Below are 19,246 nucleotides of genomic sequence, written 5' to 3' on the forward strand. Positions count from 1 at the left end.
ACGCATTATCAAACATCATTAACATGGCTTATCAACTCACGCCCAGTAATACTGACACAGCAACAGGAAACATATTAACACAGGCTCAGAATGTATTACGTAACATAAGAAAACATGACATTTGCAGTTGTAAAATATCACCGATACTTTTATCTTAGTCAATATTAGGCACAGGACTGCGACTGATGTGTTAGCAGAGTAAAGTTCAATGCAGATATGTGTACAGGTTTGCGTAGGCAGGACCTCGGATGCAAAGCTACTGTACAGACCTGTTTGAATGCTGCACAGTAAGAGATGCTGGTGGCAGGCTGGTCACGTACAGAGAAGATGGAACGTAGAGTCTCTGAGCCTCAAACTTTAATGGGAATGGACAATGCCTAGGAATGCGGGTGAACATGCACCAGGACTGCCAGCCTGACTTCATAAAAAACTCATTATCCCCTTAAGTAATTATCCTCCTCCACACGTCATGCATGATTAGTGTCAATTGTAAGTTTGAAAGCAAAATTTGACTGACTTAATATCAAAAGATGATGAAAGAAAAACAGTTACTGAAATACTTCACTGAATGCAGTGTACATGCATACATGTATGTGCATGTAATTTGATTTGAGATGTTAATTAATGTTTTGCATGACATTTACTACTCACTGCAAAGGATGAGGCAATAATTTACATACATGTACAATTGTAGGCCTACCAGTACATGCATACATGTTACTTGCATACAAAATGACTGTTTTGTTTGATGTATAAATTTTGTACATTTTATGTATGGTTCACCATGAATATTTGGTTAACATTGATTTTTGGAAGGAAGGGGGCAACATCAAAACATGTGCATCAAATTCAGAAATTTGATTGAAAATAGAATGAAGTCTTTGCACAAGATCTGGCACATTCTGGTAAACAAATGTATCCATGATGTACATTGTAATGGTAATGTTTAGGATGATAACTTTTAACTATGTACGCATATAATATGAATTTCAAGGATGCATGGCCTGTCATGCGAGATGAGCATAAAGTCAGAAATTGCCATTTTGCAGTACTGTGGGGCAAAGCCTAAATTTGAAGGGGTGGTTGATTTTTTGCATTTACATGTAGGTGAACCTCAATCTGTAAGTCCTGTACTACCTTTTCCATTTGTGTTTGATAGATCACACATCTTTAAAATCTATTTCCCTCTCATTTTATCAGCTGGATTTTTTAAATGACATTTTCTCACACACATTATTTTTGTTTTCAGTGTAGAAAGCTCTTGTTCTGCAGAATCCGGAAATATCTCAATTCTTAAAAAGTCTGACTTTATATGCTCAAATTTTACGGTGCCATGTCACATATGAACTAGTTATTTACATATGTTCATGTGACATGAAGATGTACATTTGTACATGGTCTGAATAAAATATCTGGGCTATTTAGTCAACAAACATGACAGCCCCAAAGAAATAAATAAAAATGCTGGTACCTAAATGCCTAGAAAATATCCAGGCTACATGATTGTGTGTCCTATGTGTGGGCAGGTCCGCACTGCAATTAGAAATACCGTTCAAACATCATTATGGAAGTTTTGATTGGAGAAAAAAATAATGACATTTAGATGTACGCTGTACATTGTAAGTGTAACTACATGCATACATGAGAAGATAAGGGCTAGGCTTGTCTAGTTAAGCTGGACCCAAAGGCCCCAGTTATGGACATCATTTATTCTACATTGTGCATGTAGGTTAGTTTGTCAGTTGGTTGGTGCTGGGGAGTCTATCAGTCGGGGAGTCAGTTTAATAGTCAGTCAGTCAGTCCTAGAGGTGTGCAAAAATATGGGTGTATCTGGGTATCCAGGTACCCGCTCAAGAAACCCAGAGCCAAAAAGCTGCTGTTCAGATTGTTTAAAAGGTCCACACAATAACACTAGATCGGTGCGTCGATCAGCAAAACGCAAGTGTGTACACTGTACATTGAGTTTTATAGCTTTACGGTGAAACTGCAACTTTCTGGAGCATCAGTAATGTGAAATCTGTTTTGTTTTCCATGTAGCCTGGTTTACATTTTAAAAATTCCCGACAAATGACATCCAAAACCTTTCTTTTGCATTAATTGTCTCAGAAGTTACAAAGCAACTTGCCAAGTTGGTTAAAGGTACAAAAATTTGAACATAATCTTGAACCGGTTCCTACCTGTCATCAGTGGTCGGTCAAGTACTCGGGTACCTGGCTCAGATACACAGCCCTATAGTCAGTCAGCCAGCAAAAATACAGAACCCAATAAAAACCCTCTTTAAACCCCCCTTGTGAAGCAAACAGAGGAATACCTGGTGCAAAATTAGCATTGAGTCAGCGTTTGCAAACTTCCCTGGGGCTCTGTAAAACATTCCTCCATTACGGATGCAGATGACAGTAATGGAAGGTGAATCATTTGGATTCAGGAAAATCGGGAGGGGCAGCGCGGAAGCCTCACAAGGGGGCCGAAAGAAAGTCATTGTTGAGCGGACTCCTGAGTCCTGAGGCGGGCTGTTCCAGGGGGGCCTGAGCAGGGTCTTGCCTTCCAGGGGCCAATATGTTAAACCTGCAAACTGTCATGCAGTGTGTACAAGTTGTGAGTTGCGCTGATGATGAGCTCATTTTCAGCAGAATATATTAATTTTCACACCAAGTTCTGTTGCACAGCTGTTCTATGACACACATGCATGCACATGTACCATGTAGGTACATGTACAATTCAAACATAATGTGACAGTCTGCCAAGTGTCTACATGTAGCTACACATGGATGAGAAGATACATACAACTTTCACTTTGAAAAACACATTACCAGCCAAATTTTTCATGTGACCTGTTCCATTTGAGACTGTGCTATACTCTCTTATTTCTGAAGAATGAAACTAAAGAGCGAAACTAAAGACCAGACCAATTTGAAAGTGAAAATCATCCTAATTTTACTCAGAAAAGTGTAATTCCAGTAGAAACTCGAGTGAAAACTTGATCTATTCGCTTGAATGAATTTCTCTCTAAAACGTCTGGTAACTAGTTTCAATTGGTGGGAGTGAATTTGCACTCAAAAAGATTAAATTTTCACTCTCTGGAAATTAACGAGGGTAATATAGACATCTTATTCAAAACAGACTATGCCACCAAAAAATTTTCCTAGAAGGGGACCAACATTTTCACTATAAAATAGGAATGTGTGTAACGCTTAAAGGTACATGTATAGTCCATCATTTGTAAGTTGTGCATTTTGTCGTTTGAAGCAACAAAAGTGCTCAAAATCTAAAGAAGGGTACTGAACAACTAAGCTGATGAAGTTTCAGCTCAGCTTCAACAGTATATTCCGAGAAAAACAGCATTCTAAGATTTAGATTTCAAATCAAAAGTTGCTCAATCATGTTTTGAATTGGGACTGAATTCAGCGTCCGAGACACGTTCTCACTGAGCCGATTGCTGCTACGCGATGTCGCGCACCGTTCCGACGAATTATAGCAACCACGCGCACGTGGGCGTCGTGACAATGCTTGCACGCGCTTCGCCGAATAAAACAACGAACTACTTGGAAAGGCCTTCTTTCATTGATTTCTTCAAAATAACAGCTAGTCTTGCAAGAAAGAATAATTTCAGGGAGTTTAGTCCCCTTACTATCTTTCAACCAAGCATGTTTTTCAACTATAGTTACTTTTTGGAAAGCTGCAAAAGATGGACTATAGCTTTAATTTACCCCGGACTTCATCCCGCAGCTTTGTTTCATATCAGACACTACACATGTACGTCACTCATTTTAGACATCTATATTTGGAATGTGGATGGATGTCTAATCTTCGTACAGTATGTAAGTCCTGTTGTTCACCCTACTGACAATTTGTACAGAACAAAAGTGTTTCAGGCGTTCTTTAGTCATAATGTTGTTAACTTTATACTTGATTTCCAGCGTGTGTATTGTCCTGCAGTTAGTGACCTGTCCTACTGTATATTATGAACGTACATGCAATAACACACACAAATGCATTTAATCGTCTCTATTCACAGAACCACGTTCCAACTTATAATCCGGCGCAGCAAGCAAAAATAAAATGTAAAAACTGCCAAGTTATTGCTGCCTACTGCAAAGTGAATTTTTAATTGTGGGAATCAAACAAATAGATGCAAGGTGAGATCAAGAACCTTTTTTTTGGGGGGGGGGGGGCTCCAGGGTGGACTTCATTTGATGCAAGGAGACACTCTTTTTCCCCTCCGCTCCCATCCTCCCCAACTCCCTAAAAATCTTTCCTCCCATTTCGGTGAATTTTGGGGGACTTGGTCCTGCAGGCCTGGTTTGACTAAATATTGATGGAGTATGATGGACTTGGGCATTGGAAGCAGTGTGATTGATGGTTTTTGGCGGACTCGGTAGTAATAAACAGTAGGGAGTTAGGGTTAACAAGTTACAATCCATAGAGAGAAAGAAGATGAGAAGCACTGAATAAAAACAAAATTCCTACTCATCCCCTTTAAAAATATATTGACTTTTTGTGATGGGGGGGGGGGGCAGAGGAGATATCGTCTTTTTCCTATGACTTTTCTTCATAATCTAACTTCTGCATCACTTCTGGTGAGCCAAAGTGAGCATTTTAAATTTTCTGGCAACATGATTTCTTGGCTTACCTGGAGAGTGCCATCTTTCCATGCCTTGAAGCATCTAATCTTCACAGTTTGAAAACTGTAACAAACAAAAGCATAAATGCAATATATAGTACATGCAGCATGCACACATACATGTAAACACAAAATGACACCAACAAGAAAACAGTACAAAACAGTATACTTTAACCATGTTAACAAGTAAAGATAGAGTACATCATTTGCAGCTATTCCAACAGTAACTAACACAATTACTGTTGAAAACATACTTGGTTCAAAGATTGCAATTGGTATTAAACTCCCCGTGAAATTATTCTTTCTGGCATGCTGTCATTTTGAAGAAAACAAAATATAAGAAGGCCTTTTCCAACCATGCGTCTAAAGATGCATTTTTGGAAATTTCCGTTAGTAGTTTGTTCTTTATCGGCGAAGTCACGAATGAGTGCGTGCAAGCATTGACACGACACAAACACGCGCATAGTTGCTATTTTTTGTGACAGTTCAGCGCGTGACATTGCGTACCAGTAGCTGCAATGAGAACACATGTCCCGGACGCTGATTTCGGGCGCAATTCAAAACATGACTCTGCAACTTTTGAATTGAAATCCGGATCCTCGAATGTTTTCTCGGAATGTACAGCATTCACTGAGCAGAAGGTTCATCAGGTTAGTTAATTTGTTAAGCACCCTTCTTTAGATTTTCAGCACTTTTGTCGAGCACTACAAACGGAAAAAATGAACAAATGACAAATGATGTACATGTACTCTACCTTTAACAAAACAAAACAAAATAAAAACAAAACAAAATAAAAACAAAACAAAAAGACCTCAACATGTAATTCAACAAAACCAAAGCTGAATCTTTAACAAAATAAAAAGGATAGCTTAGTTGGTAAGAGCAATGGAACGGTTTTATATCCGGAGTTCGCAGGTTCAAGCCCCGCTCCAGTCAATTTTTTCGTTCAACTTTTGAACTTTTCAAAAAGGAAACCAAAAATGAAACCCATCCAACCAGACTTATCAAAATCCGTATTATTGGGATTTTATGTCCCAGTTTATGCTCCAAATTGGACAAGAACTAGTACAAAGCATTTAAGGAATTTGTTTTATTGAGTTTGGTTAATAAAATTATAAACAAAACAAAGAGGAAAGCAATTTAAAACATGGCGCTGTCCAAGTGCAAAAGTATGATAAAAACAAACTTATCAACAACACAAATTTTCAACAAACAAAAACAACACAATAAAGCAACACAAATTTCAGATGCCTTAAAAAAATTATTAGTTAACATATCTACTTAATAATGTTTACTAAAAGTCTGGTTTTGCATGTACACGTCCACACATACTTGTACCGCAGTCATGGTAGTTGTTTGGACTAAACATGAGTTGTCCCATTGGTATTAAGGGGACCAAAGATGCTATGGGGACAGCAGAAAGTCCCCATAACTCGGTCCTAACTTGCCTAACAATAAAAAAACCTTCCCCATAACGCGGTGACAGCCTGCCCACAGATACATACATCTGTCTGTGTTCCGTACTCACTTAGAGAGTTAGAGTGCAGGCAGAGATCTGATAATCTGGGAGGATTTGAACCAAATTTGTGAGGTTTAATTAGATTTCAAACAGCTGATGCTATTGCCCGACTGAAATGACTTCCTCCGACCGACTGAATGGATTTCCTGCCCCAGTCCCCTGTTTGCTTACTTGTCTTCCGTGTCGGCCGACAACCCGCTGAATTCCCACTCTGCTGGCCACAGACAACGTGAAGAACCCAAACTGAACAATATCTTCATCTGGTGCCGTTGGACACGGAAATGACGAGTGAGACACGACCAAAAGAAAGCAATCCCAATAACAAGTACGCAGTCAATCAGACACGTCTTAGAAGTGTCACGTCCAACTGATAAACATTTGCACCGAAGGAATTCCAGAAATTAAAACAATAATATTTTACAGAGCTATCAATTTGTTTTTTGCAGTCAGTGACGTACTGCACAATATTGGTACACTATTTGACATGCAGGCCCGTAGGCAGGGGGTCTCTCCCTCCCCCCCCCCCCCCAATTTGAATCAGCTGCAGGTCCACTTTTTCCTCACGATTGACATTTGAGATTTTTCCTGCATCCGAAGGAACTCAAGAATACATTATTTGAAATTTAGAATTTCATTATTATTTTTGGTCCTAATTTACTGGTTTCATAACATTATAGTCAGTGACTGAGCGTTAGGCCCTACTTAAAAAAGAAACTCTAGAGATACCGGTAGAGTGTACATGTGTAAGTGTTTTCCTTGTTTAAAATTTACATACATTGTACATGCACCTGCAGTTCCTGGAGAATGTCTGTGTCGTGTGAAATGTACATCTACAAACAGGCAACTGACAGAGCCACAGCATGAATGGCCTGTCCATAACTTCTGCCGAAAGTACAGTCAGCAATTACACAGTAAACAATTTGTGGATTGGACCTGGGCCCAATTTCATGGAATCCGTAACGCTAAATTTTGTGCTAACGGCCCGCAATTTTGTTCTAACTGAGCTAGCACAAAAATTCTGCGCTAACCTTGTAAGCACAGAATCCTTAGTTATGGGAAGTACGCATGCGCACAAGCCAAAATTCCTTGCTAACCCCGGAAATAAGCTAACCGTTAGCGCGGAATTTTCTGCTATAGTTAGCGGCGATTTCTCATTAACCGTTACGGGTTCCATGAAATTGGGCCCTGATGTTCAGGGACAATAAATGGTTGGACTCATTAGTTACTGTGCATCCAAGTACATACCGGTACATGTACATGTATTAAGGAACGAATCTTTTACTCGATGGGTGAGCAACTTTCTCACTCCATTCTTGTCAACATGTGTGACATTTAAGGACTTGTCCCCGATTCCTGAATACTTCACTGATTTGAATGTATTCATTCTGGCAATGTGCCAATTGAACCCTGGGAACTAACTGTCATCAGGACACTACCCATAGGTCAACTGGGATGCTACAATGTCCACATGCAGTGAACACATGAATCTTCTTGGGAGATGACAATGAAGGAAATGACAAACTGTGGCAGAGGGAAGGGGAGTGAAATTGAAAACCCGTTTGACCATAAATGGACTTGCAATCACAGCCATTAGTTGAAAGGGTTGAACTGGGGTCACCCGAGGTACATGTACATTGTACGTGTACCAACTGCATGCACTATATGGATATGACATAACTGGGTTAACTGTACACAGGTTGCACTGTTACAGCATAGCTTTGTAACCACGAAAGCCGTACCCTTGTCTTGTGCTTTAACCTAACTCCTTGAGCCCTATTACTAGAAAGTATCCTGATTCTCCCAAACTCCACCAATTTTGTCATCTAAAAAAAGATGTTGGTGTCCTTAGTCCAACAGAATCCACCAGAATCCATCAGTGCAATACCTCGTACACATAGCCAAGGAGTTAAACTGTTGAGATCCTGAATCCATCAAAGTCCCCAAACTACTCAATATGGAGGTATCTTGAATCCATCAAAATCCTGCAGTACCGCTAGGCTTACTGTCCTGAATCCATCAAAATCCCCAACTTTTTAGGAGGTATCCTGAATCTGCCGAAATCCTCCAGAACAGGGGTGTGGATTTAGGTATGTTAATAACATGGGTTTTTTTCTTTCTTATTAGAATTGTTTCTTTTGTGGTTTATTTTACAGTTGGATTCTGCAAGAAGCTTGGAAAAAAATATGCTCGCAAAGAGATTGGGTCAGGAAACTTTGACATACACATCAGCATTATCCGTCATCCCAAACAGTCACGCACAGAACGTCCATCCAACATCTACCAGATATTTTTCTGGCAGTGTTATATGATTAGTGATCAACTTCCGTCTTCCGTCGACCCATCAACGGCAGCAAGCCCTCAGAGATTCCTGCCCAACTACAACTTAGGCATGATTCACTCAGTGCATCTCCATGGGTAATAGACGTGGGAGTTGTGTGTATTCCTACCCAAAGTCCGCAGGGCAGTTTTGCCGTGAGCCTCCTGAGTCCTCAAGAATCTTCCACTGTGCAGATTATTGCACTTCTTTGTTCGTTACCTTTCAAAGTGAAAAGTATGGGTTACATATTCTTTGATCCTGCAGAATCCTCCACAACACCCTGGTGGATTTACCTAGGGTTTTCCTACTGTACTTGTAGTGAGACATTTACTGCACATACATGTACATGATCACGCACACAGGGAAACATGCTCACCATGAAACACTGCTTTGAGAAAACACAATACACTGTACATCTACAGACTAGTGTATTCACTTTGATAATTTCCTGTTCACCAGTGGCTTGTACAAATCCTACTTCTTGCACTAACTGGGAGCAGGTGGTCGCTTAAATACAACTTCCGGAAGTGTGTCGCTCAACCCTGGGACACACATGGAGCTGCAGCCTAATGCTCACGTTGTATTGGCGTATGCCGTCAGGTGTTGAATTTCTGGACAAATCAACATGGCAGACATCAATGCATACCGGTACATGTACGCGTAAACAAAATGTAAGAAATGTAATGTAAGAAACTAGAATCTTTAGCCAGAAAAATGTCAAGCATAAACTTCTTTTAGACAACCTTTCAGCTTCATTTATTTCAGACATTTCAGACAAACATAATAATGACCCAATTTCGATTGCAAGCTTTTTGAACATACATCTACATGTACTTCTGTGAATGAATTACACCATGTAAGAAGCAAATTTACACGTAGGCGAATCAGATCAGAAAAGAAGTAGAAACAAATGTAGCCAAGTCATTCGAATGAGGAGGATGTGAAAACAGTTTGTCTTCTCCACCCATGTCAACCATCATGAGTCGAATCTTAAAGATTGTCAACATTTGATTGTACCAAGAAACTAAAATGCTTTAAAATTTATTAACTATGTACAATGTACAAGCTGGTAACGGGAAAATCATGGACTTCGCGCATCAGCAGCAGTTGGTGCTTCGACCACTCATTACTAGCACTCTGTGCGAGTGGCACTTTGGTGCTCACATCGTTAATGTACTAGTATTAGGCATAAAGTACGCGCAATGAATTTTATTTTGAATGAGCAGCAGCTGTATGATGTAATGTGTTGTAATCCATCCTAAATATAACCAAGTTCATGGGAACTTGAGCATGGAGTTCATAGGTGAATCTTGTTAAAGAATATATCTAAGCAAGTGAAGATAAATGTGTACAGTATAGAGACCTTTAATTGTTTTTCAAGAACTCACCTTACATGTAGCATGCAACCATTGTTGGTGACAACACAATTTATACTGATGACCAAAAGTGAAACTTCTTCCCAAGGTTTTTCTCTCAGGAAAAAAAAAACAGCGGCTGTTTGTACAACTCACTCTGAGGGTACCCCATTTGGGGAGAGGGGTTGGGAGGGGGAGAGGTGACCGGACGTCCCCAGACACTGTCCATACCGCACATGTCCCTAGACACTCTCTCCGCTTTGATCAGCAGCTTACCCATTGATTCACAATTATTGAGCCTTGGCATTGCTACAGTTTACCAAGAGCTGTACGTGCAGTTCCGTTTGCCACGAGAGACTTGGGTCAATCATGGAGCTATAAAACACATGGGTCAACAAAACCGCAAAAATATACCACGGTGTCCTGTATGTACATGAAGCAGGAAGTACTGAATACTGTGGTGGTTCTACATGTACATGTATGTACCAATAATGTTCTACACGTGTATGTACAATGTATTTCTAGTACTGGAACTGGTGTGACATTGTGTACATGTGCACAGTCACCAATCTAGTAAGTCAGGACTGTGGTCTATAGTTACCACAGTCTATACCGCAAAAGTAAACCACATTTCCTCCTGGAGGTCTGTAATGTAACATTCCTACCCTAAAGGCCTAAGCCTGCTGCTTCTAAAAGGACACTGCTCAACCTCCCATTATCTGAAATGTGTACTACATTATGACTACATACATGTACATGTATATGGTGGTGGGACTAAAATGCGGATTTTTAAAAATTCAGCTGGCATTCCATTAATTTAATCGGTTTGGATTTTGGAAATTGGTTGTTCAAAGCCAACCTTAGAAAAATTTAAGCCTTCCATTTTTTGTGACACAAGCCAAAAAAATATTTCTGGAACATCCCCCCCCCCCCCCCCCCCCCCGATTTGATCCATTGTCTTTTTGGTTGAATAGCCTGTTCATTTGACTGATCAGGGAAGTTCCCATCTCATATTTTCACCATTTCAACTCTCCACTGTTTTTATAAACGGGAAGTGGTTAACGAATCTCGCAAACCATACCCTAATTGGGAGGGCATTGCACGTGGCAAGTCTATCGTCACTTTTTGTTGGCACAACTGTGAGCCAAACTCGGAACTTCTAATGAAATCAGACTACTATTATTCAGTTTGAAAAAAAGTTAGGACAACCAGATTTTAAAATCTCTGATTTCTCCCACCATCAGAATATACCCTTGTACACGGTAGAGATGTCATGGTCGGGATCCCATTTAATCCAGCAAGATCCAAGAGACAGGGGAACACAATCTACTGTAACTCATGATGCTAACAGATATTGCCTGACATGAGGGCCAACTGTAGACTACACGTGTTTTAAGTATTTTGGTTTGTGATTTTTGAGCTCAGAATCAGGACTCAACACAAACGCATGAGTCTCTTAAAACCACTTTTCAAGATACACCTTTTAGTTTATCTAATATGACTCTAGGAAAATGATACATTTTTCTCATACATGTAAATCCCTTTTCTACGACAGATACACCAAGGAGAAAGGAACACAAATAATGTTCCTTCCTCCATGGGATAGCAAGAAATCATGACCAAGGTCATCACTTAAACAAGTAAGCAGCCTTCTCTAAGCTCTTTTGTTGATTGTATTCGTGAACACTACACTCATCTAAAGGGAGACCATGCTCAACTAAGCCTCACATGGATAGTTACAGAGCAACCCAGCAAAGCTTAGTTGCTGGGACAGCAAAATAAACAAAACAGGTACATTGTACATTCACAGGTGTACTGTATATTAGTATCCACCAAAACCCAACGTAGTGGTCAAATAAATTATACAGAACTTCAGTGGATTCAGGACTGTATAGAGCCCAACCAACGTGAAAAACACTTTTGAAAGAATAGCCCACACCCTTGCGTATCATTGACCTTTATTGTGTCTGGTCAATAGCTTATCCAATTAAATGAAAAGGCCTTGTCATCTCAACGATAGGTAAAATACCACAAGAGGTGAAGGTTAATTTTTAATTTTTTTTTCTATAAAAAAAAAAAAAAAATCCTGGCCAAGCAGACCATGCAAAGTTATGATATGACTGGAGACCCAACATGTGAAAGTTAGTCAGTGGACTTGGGAGTATCGGGGTTGAACGGTGTAAAGTTCTGTTAACTCCTGTTTCTTTCCTTAAAACCAACCACAAAGTAAAACCGTGTTTCATGCTATGACTGTGCATGGCTGGGTTAGGTACACAGGTTATGGAAACTAGGCTGCACTATAACCAGTGCACCATCTACAAACAAGACAAGCCCCTACTGTGACAATAGGCCACTTGATAGGGAGTTGCAGATCATTGGCAACCGGCAAGAACAAAACATACATGACATTTTTCTCTCTCTGTTGGCACCACACCCCCGTCATTCCTGAAATTCGTAGCTTCTAAGTTTACGCAGTAAGCTACAGGTTCATGCAGATGAGGAAATCGTTCAGTACATTCATGAGAGTACTCATTTCTTGCTTATTTTCCTGATATTTTCTTAGTGTAGAATATGAAGAGTTTATTTCCAAATGCGATTTGAAAAAAAATGAACAGTTTGCAAGGTTATGAAACTTTAACCTAACGTACCTAAATCCATCAAAATCCATACCCCTGTTTTGGAGTACGGTATTTCGGTGGATTCAGGTTCCATCCATATTGAAAAGGGGCGGGGGTGATGGATTCAGGATTGTAAGCCTAGCAATGCTGTAGGATTTTGATGGATTACACCATACTGAGCAGTCATCAACACAAACAATGTTGTGTATGACACAATAGGTGGATTTTGGAGGATTCAGGACACTTTCTAGTAAAAGTGCTCAAGGGGTTGGGGTTAAAGAATAAAACTGCACACTGACGAAACTGACTTTGAGCAGCAAGGAGAAAGTGGGATTCTAAAAGGTAACAAAATGGCATTTGTCACGTTTTGGAAAATAAACCTACCAGTATAATGCACAGTTCAAAAATTAGTGCATTGACCATCTGTGATTTTAGATACATTCTTGTTTACAACTGAAAGCCTGCGACATCAAAAAAATCACTTGGAAACCATCCGAATGTTTCCTATCAACAATGTAACATAAGATCCATATTATGAAATGGGAACTTTATTTTTCACTAGCATGGAATGTTTGCAGATATGTACAGTGAGGAGTTTATTCAAAATATTATTAAAAAGAAAAAATGCACTGACCCAATGTACTGTGTGTCACAGCTTTTCTACACGAAAATGCCAATTCAACTTCAAGATGAGTTACTCACAGACATGTACACACATGCCAGGTAAAAATGCATCACCAAAGCCCATGTTTTGCACTGACATATTCCTACTGATGTACATACCATACAAAACACAGAGCTTTAACGAAACAATGCCGAAAAGAAAAGAAAGGTAAAGAGGCAGAAGGGGAATACTGAGAAAAGAGCTTCGTCTTTGAAAGTTCTTGCGTACTTTCTGGTTTGCATATTGTGGCGAAAATTACTATAGCGGCAGAGTCCAAAGAGGGCGCGCTAGCGGCTGCGGGCCCCTATATAAGAGGCCGCGGGGCAGTTGCTAGAGGAGACGTACATGAAGACGCAGACGGAGACACAGCCCTCATAAGAGCTCACGCTATTACGCGCGCTGACGGCGTGCTGGGTGGTGCGGTGGAGTCAGGCTGGCATTAGGAGGCACGGAGTCCGCGGAGGCTACTGGAGGCGGAGCGACATACAGCGATCTGCCGATTGTAACGTGACGGAGCCGGAAGGGCGCGCTCATCTACCCGCCGCCTCGAGGAAGGCTCGCGACTGGAAACGGTGGAGGGCGGGAGAGTGGAGGCGCACAGGAACGCTAGAGGCGTACGGTTCTTACCCGGGATTCAGAGGCTATCCCCAGCCAGGCATCGCCGTGCTGCCCAGCACTGCCCTACCGTAGCGGCTAATGCGAGGCTACCCCTACAGAGATAATTGAGAGGCTCAGAGACCAATCACTTATTAGAGGCTAACATTATAATTTAACGAGAGGTCCATCATATGACATGATTCTATGTAAATAAATCAATCAGTAATTGAGGTCATTGACTGTTGTGTACTTAATTGTCTGTCCTTGTCCATCTTGGAGGTTGAGGGGCGTGGGTGAGTGCTGCTACGCGTATAGGGCGGTATATTTCCATCCAAACGGGCCTGCATTCCCGGCTGCTGGGGTACTGATTCTAAGCTAGGTTGTCTGGGTAAAGGGACTACGGATCGGGTCACAGATATTCCCGCCACAATATTATAACCTGCAAGGCCCTCGTACTGTGCCTAGTGCCTACATGGTCAATGAAGCATGTAAAGTCAAACTATAAAAGATAACCTGCTAGTCAACACATGCGTATAAAAAGTGAAAGCAGTGGCGAAAAGAAGGATGTGTTGCAATCCCAGTCCCCCCCCCCCCAGAGAAATTTGCGGTATACATGTAAATGACCTTGGTTAACGGTTTAACAAAAATTGCCACCCCCTCTGTTACATACAGCCCTCCCACTTGTCTCCCTGTGGTGAGAATCCTGGCTACCCCCGAGTTAAGGATGCGTCATGGTTTAAGATTTTACTTGATTATAATATACTTTTTTGTCCAGTGAATTTAAAGGTATAGTCCATCATTTGCAGCCATCCGAAAAGTAACTGGCGTAATTATTGTTCAAAAACAAACTTGGTTGAAATATAGTAAGGGGACTAAACTCCCTGTGAAACTATTCTTTCTGGGAAGCTGTCATTTTGAAGTAATCAACGAAAGAAGGCATTTCCAACGGTGATTCTTATAAAGCACCGTAGGAAAATTTAAATTAGTAGTTCGTTTTGTTATTCAGCGCAGCGCGCACAAGTATTGGAACAACGCACACGCGCGCGCGGTTGTTATAATTCGTCGGATCAGTGCGCGACGTCGCGTATAGCTGCAATTCAAAACAATTCAAAACATGATTCAGTAACTTTGGATTTGAAATTGAGATCTTAGAATGCTGTTTTTCTCGGAATGTACAGCTGAAGCTTAGCTGAAACTTCACCAGGTTAGTTGCTCAGTATCCTTCATTAGATTGTGAACTCTTTTGTTGCTTCAAATGAACAAAATGCACAAATTACAAATGATGGACTGTAGCTTTAAAGTTGTAAAGTCCACTACTTGAAAAATACTCTTTCAAATTTTTGCAAAAAGAAATTTAGACTCTGGAGTCTTGCTGTAACAGTCTTACGTGAAATTACAAGTTAGTGTAGTCACTAAAGTTCTTGTACTCATCACAAAACTTCACCGGCTCCTGGTACAGGAAGGTATTTGTACACAAATTCTGGTTCTTTGAGACCCTGAATGATCCAATTGTTGTGTTACCACAATACCATTCATAAGTGTGCAGTCAGTTAGAACTGGCAGTACAGGGCACATGAATGAGGCCAGAGTATGCATTAAATTTACATGTGCTTCCCTCAGAGGCCCACGTGTTTGGAGCCGGAAATTAACTAAAGGGGTTGAATAAAGAAGTAAACCTCAACTAGACTAGTCATGAGGGCATTACACCGCAATCTTTGAAAAACTCACCCGGAAACATCATACCGCACATTGTACACTATGTGGTTAAAGATATAGTCCATCATTTGTAATTTGTGCATTTTGTTCGTATGAAGCAACAAAAGTGTTCAAAATATGAAGGATACTGAACAACTAACCTGATGAAGTTTCAGCTCAGCTTCAGGTGTATATTCCGAGAAAAAACAGCATTCTAGGATCTCAATTTCAAATCAAAAGTTGCTGAATCATGTTTGGAATTGTTTTGAATAGCAGCTATACGCGATGTCGCGCACTGATCCGACGAATTATAGCAACCTCGCGCGCCTGTGCGTCGTGCCAATGAGGGCGCGCGCTGCGCCGAATAACAACACGAACTACTAATTTAAATTTTCCTACGGTACGTCTTAAGACGCACCGTTGGAAAGGCCTTCTTTCGTTGATTACTTCAAAATGATAGCTTGCCAGAAAGAATAATTTCACAGGGAGTTTAGTCCACTTACTATCTTTCAACCAAGTATGTTTTTCAACAATAATACGCCAGTTACTTTTTCCGATGGCTGCAAATGATGGACTATAGCTTGAATAAAATCATGATAAAATCAAAACTTGATCAGGAGTGATTCTTGCCTTTAACTACGTGTATAGGTTATCATTATGAGGAATTATTTATCATAAATTTCAAACACTTGTGACAAACATTTTTATTTTAGGAAAATATGGATCGACTTTTCAACAAACTCTTCATACGCTGATTGTTGAAAAGACAAAAAAAGGTTTCTAGTTTGGGGGCAGGATCATTGGGGGGGATACTAATGGGACTACTTTGCAATTGATCAAATTAATAAATGACAAAACTTGTAACAAAATCAAAGTATATTTATGTACACTTGAAAAAAACATTTGTAGACCTAGTTAGGTCCATATGAGAAAATGATGACGTGTTTGGTGGCCAAGGCAGAGTGATTCCTTTCATACAACTCGCAGTCACACACAAAAATGTACACCTACAAGATTATGAGTGTTGGCTACATGTCAACACACATGCAGATCATATTACCCCCATAAATGTGTCTCACATACTGGAATTCCTCGGTACCGTATGGATATGAACGAGGACTATGACATGATTTATGGCTCGTTGGTGACTGGTCACTGCGAGGGATTAACCAATAAGAGGGAAAAGGCTTCAAATTTTCACAGGAGTCGGATCTTCATATGAAACCAGCACTAGAAAAAGGGTGATCGTGTAGCATAGGGCCCTGTTCCCTAGTAGTAAGAGAACCAAATCTACTTTCAAGTTATTTTAACTTACCAAGCTAGTCAGCTACCGGTAGTTGGCGACATTAAGAACTAACATGTAGGTCATTTTCACAGATGTATGGGCACTGTTTTGAATTTTTGAGGGAAATGTTGGGGTAAATTGACGACGACAATGACAAAACGCAACACGAAAATAAAGATGGCGATCTTGCGATGTACAGGGAACATGCAATACCGCGTTGAATCGCACGCGACACCAACAGTAAAACCTGTACGAAAATCGTAATTTCTACCACAAGAAAATGTTAAAACAATTTACCAAGGAAGGTGTCATTAGAAATGAAAGAAGTCTGTTTTAGGTTGAAGTTCATTTTGAAGTTATGAAATAACAACCTGGACTCTAATTTAATCAAACCTAGTAAAGAGGGGCCCTACACTAAGTACACGATCGAACGATTTTATGACAATCGCCATAAAAATTTATACATAAACCTGAACAAAATATCAGGAAAATTGCCGCAGGAAGTCCTGGACAGAACGAAACAATGCATGCAAAGTAGTTCCAAATATTGAACCGTTCACAGCACCACATGTACATCTGGCCGATTCCACCATAGAGATTGCACAGTGGCAGCAGCACACACACAGTACAGTCACTAGTCACACTGTACTCACAGTCAACAAGTTGCGTGCATGCAGTGTGCAATGTTGTTGTAGTCGGTCAATTCCTGTTCCAGACCTCAACCGTCACACTGCTCTAACTTTGCTTTAAAAAAAATCCCAACTTACCATAAGCATCTGCCTCATTCCTTGTCTAACGTTCCCATTCGAGATTAAGTCAGCAGACACAGGGAGAAGTCAAACATTCGAAAGACATGGTAATTCGGATAACCCATGGTGATCTACGTACACCTGTTCAGTTGAGTGGTTGCGTGTAAATGTAGTCTGAGCCCTAACTCGTTCGCTTGCACTGATATCGAGTCGGGAATTAGATCACCCAAAAAGTGTTTAGTCATGTGACCTTGACTTTTGGCTAGCGCATGCATGGAGTGGCATTCATATCTTGTGCCCAAAGCCACCAAACTACTTTCTACCTCTCGAGAAAAGTCATTAAATTAAGTTCCCCGTGCAATTTCGAGGGTTTTTTTTAACGAAAAATAGGTTCCGTTGTTCAACTGCGATTTTTTTTCTAGCAATTATTCAATATTGAATGAGACATCGACCGAAAAATCAAATTTTATTCACTTCTCGCGGGATAACATGTCCCCCCCCCCCATTAGTATCGATAGTGTACGGACCGGGAGCCAGTCTGCTCCAAAGCGAATCGTTCATAGGCGTTGCCAGCATGGTGGGGGTGGGGTGGGGTACCCCCCCCCCCCCCCGCTTCCAAAAAGAAATATTTTGTAAAGATTGCTCTTTTCCATTCAACGCCCTTTTTTCACAAGCGCTTACCCCCCCCTTCCCTCCCCAATATTTGTAAAGAGTGCCCTTTTTTAACAAGTGCCCTTTTTTCTGAACAAGTGCCCTTTTTAAAAAGTATTTGCACCCTTTTTTGTGCCATTGGGCGTCCGGGTTCCGGCGTCGGAGTCGTCGGGACTTATGGGCCTTTATTTGGTTGGGGGATGCGATTTTGTCGGACGTATGCGGCGTCGGTCGGACGTAATGAGGCGTCGGACTTAATATGAGCGGACCACGTACAACCCTTAACCCCACAAGCGGACATTATCACTGCGATATGATTGTCATAATTTTATTTATTATTTTTTTTTGGGGGGGGGGGGTTCAGAGCAGGGGGAGTTTTCATGTTATTTGTAATATTATTTATAATATGGGGGTGGGTTTCGACAACTTTCTCATTTTTTCCTTGTCAAAAATGATGATTCAGCTAATCAGATTAAATTTATGCGCGATCGTACTCTCGATCGCAAATGTTGGGGAAAAAAATGAAATAAAACACTTTGGCTTTTCTACCGTAGCGTAGTGTAAAAGCTAATACGAGTTTCGTAAATTGGCAAGATTCTGTGAATTGTTTTGTTCAAGATGTTGTAACTGCCCCCCCCCCCCCCCAAGGACTCGGAAACTATTATGAAAATAGAAATCATTAGGCCTACTGAAATCCTTCCCTGCTTTCCCGCGTGGCCGGAGTACAGCTCCAAGTTTGTTTGTCATTCTGAAAATTGTATTCATTAGGTTTTTTTTCAGAAATTGTTCGAAATTCGTATGTCTTGCGAATTTAGTTACCCATTACAAAAGTTTAAAATATTCACCGCACTCGAACCGATACGGCAGGAGGTCGAACGGAATAACTGGTATAATCTTTAGAGCCTAACTTTAATCTGAAAAATCGCCACCATATTTTGCAGAAATGATAAGATGTACGATAGGCGTATGTCTGTATAAATCACCATGAAGATGGGCAATTTATTAATATATTCATCAGCATGGTGATAATTTTGTTAAGTTAAATATTGCAAAATTTGGGCAGCGGAATATTTGTACCGTATGGTAAAATAGCATGCATGAATGCAAGGCGCCAAGGTGCAGGTGTTTCCTATAAAGGCCTAGCTAGAATAAAAAGAAATCGCCAAATTTCATAA

At 40.5% G+C, this 19,246-nt stretch overlaps 1 protein-coding gene across 2 annotated transcripts in view; it reads right to left on the bottom strand.

Moving 5' to 3' along the window:
- LOC119740419 overlaps nucleotides 1-17,600 on the bottom strand; it is an 85,496-nt gene extending 67,896 nt beyond the window's left edge. For both annotated transcript variants that reach the window (XM_038215720.1, XM_038215719.1), the window contains exons 1-2: nucleotides 17,439-17,600; nucleotides 4,631-4,685 (exon numbers count right to left, since the gene is read on the bottom strand). In XM_038215720.1, the coding sequence (XP_038071648.1) occupies nucleotides 4,631-4,664 (34 nt within the window). In that variant the 5' untranslated portion in view covers nucleotides 4,665-4,685; nucleotides 17,439-17,600. The remainder of the gene's footprint in view (nucleotides 1-4,630; nucleotides 4,686-17,438) is intronic.
- Nucleotides 17,601-19,246: the final 1,646 nt, after the last annotated feature.

This window comes from Patiria miniata, unplaced genomic scaffold (assembly GCF_015706575.1).
Source record: "Patiria miniata isolate m_02_andy unplaced genomic scaffold, ASM1570657v1 HiC_scaffold_5, whole genome shotgun sequence".
In the NCBI taxonomy this organism is placed as follows: domain Eukaryota; kingdom Metazoa; phylum Echinodermata; class Asteroidea; order Valvatida; family Asterinidae; genus Patiria; species Patiria miniata.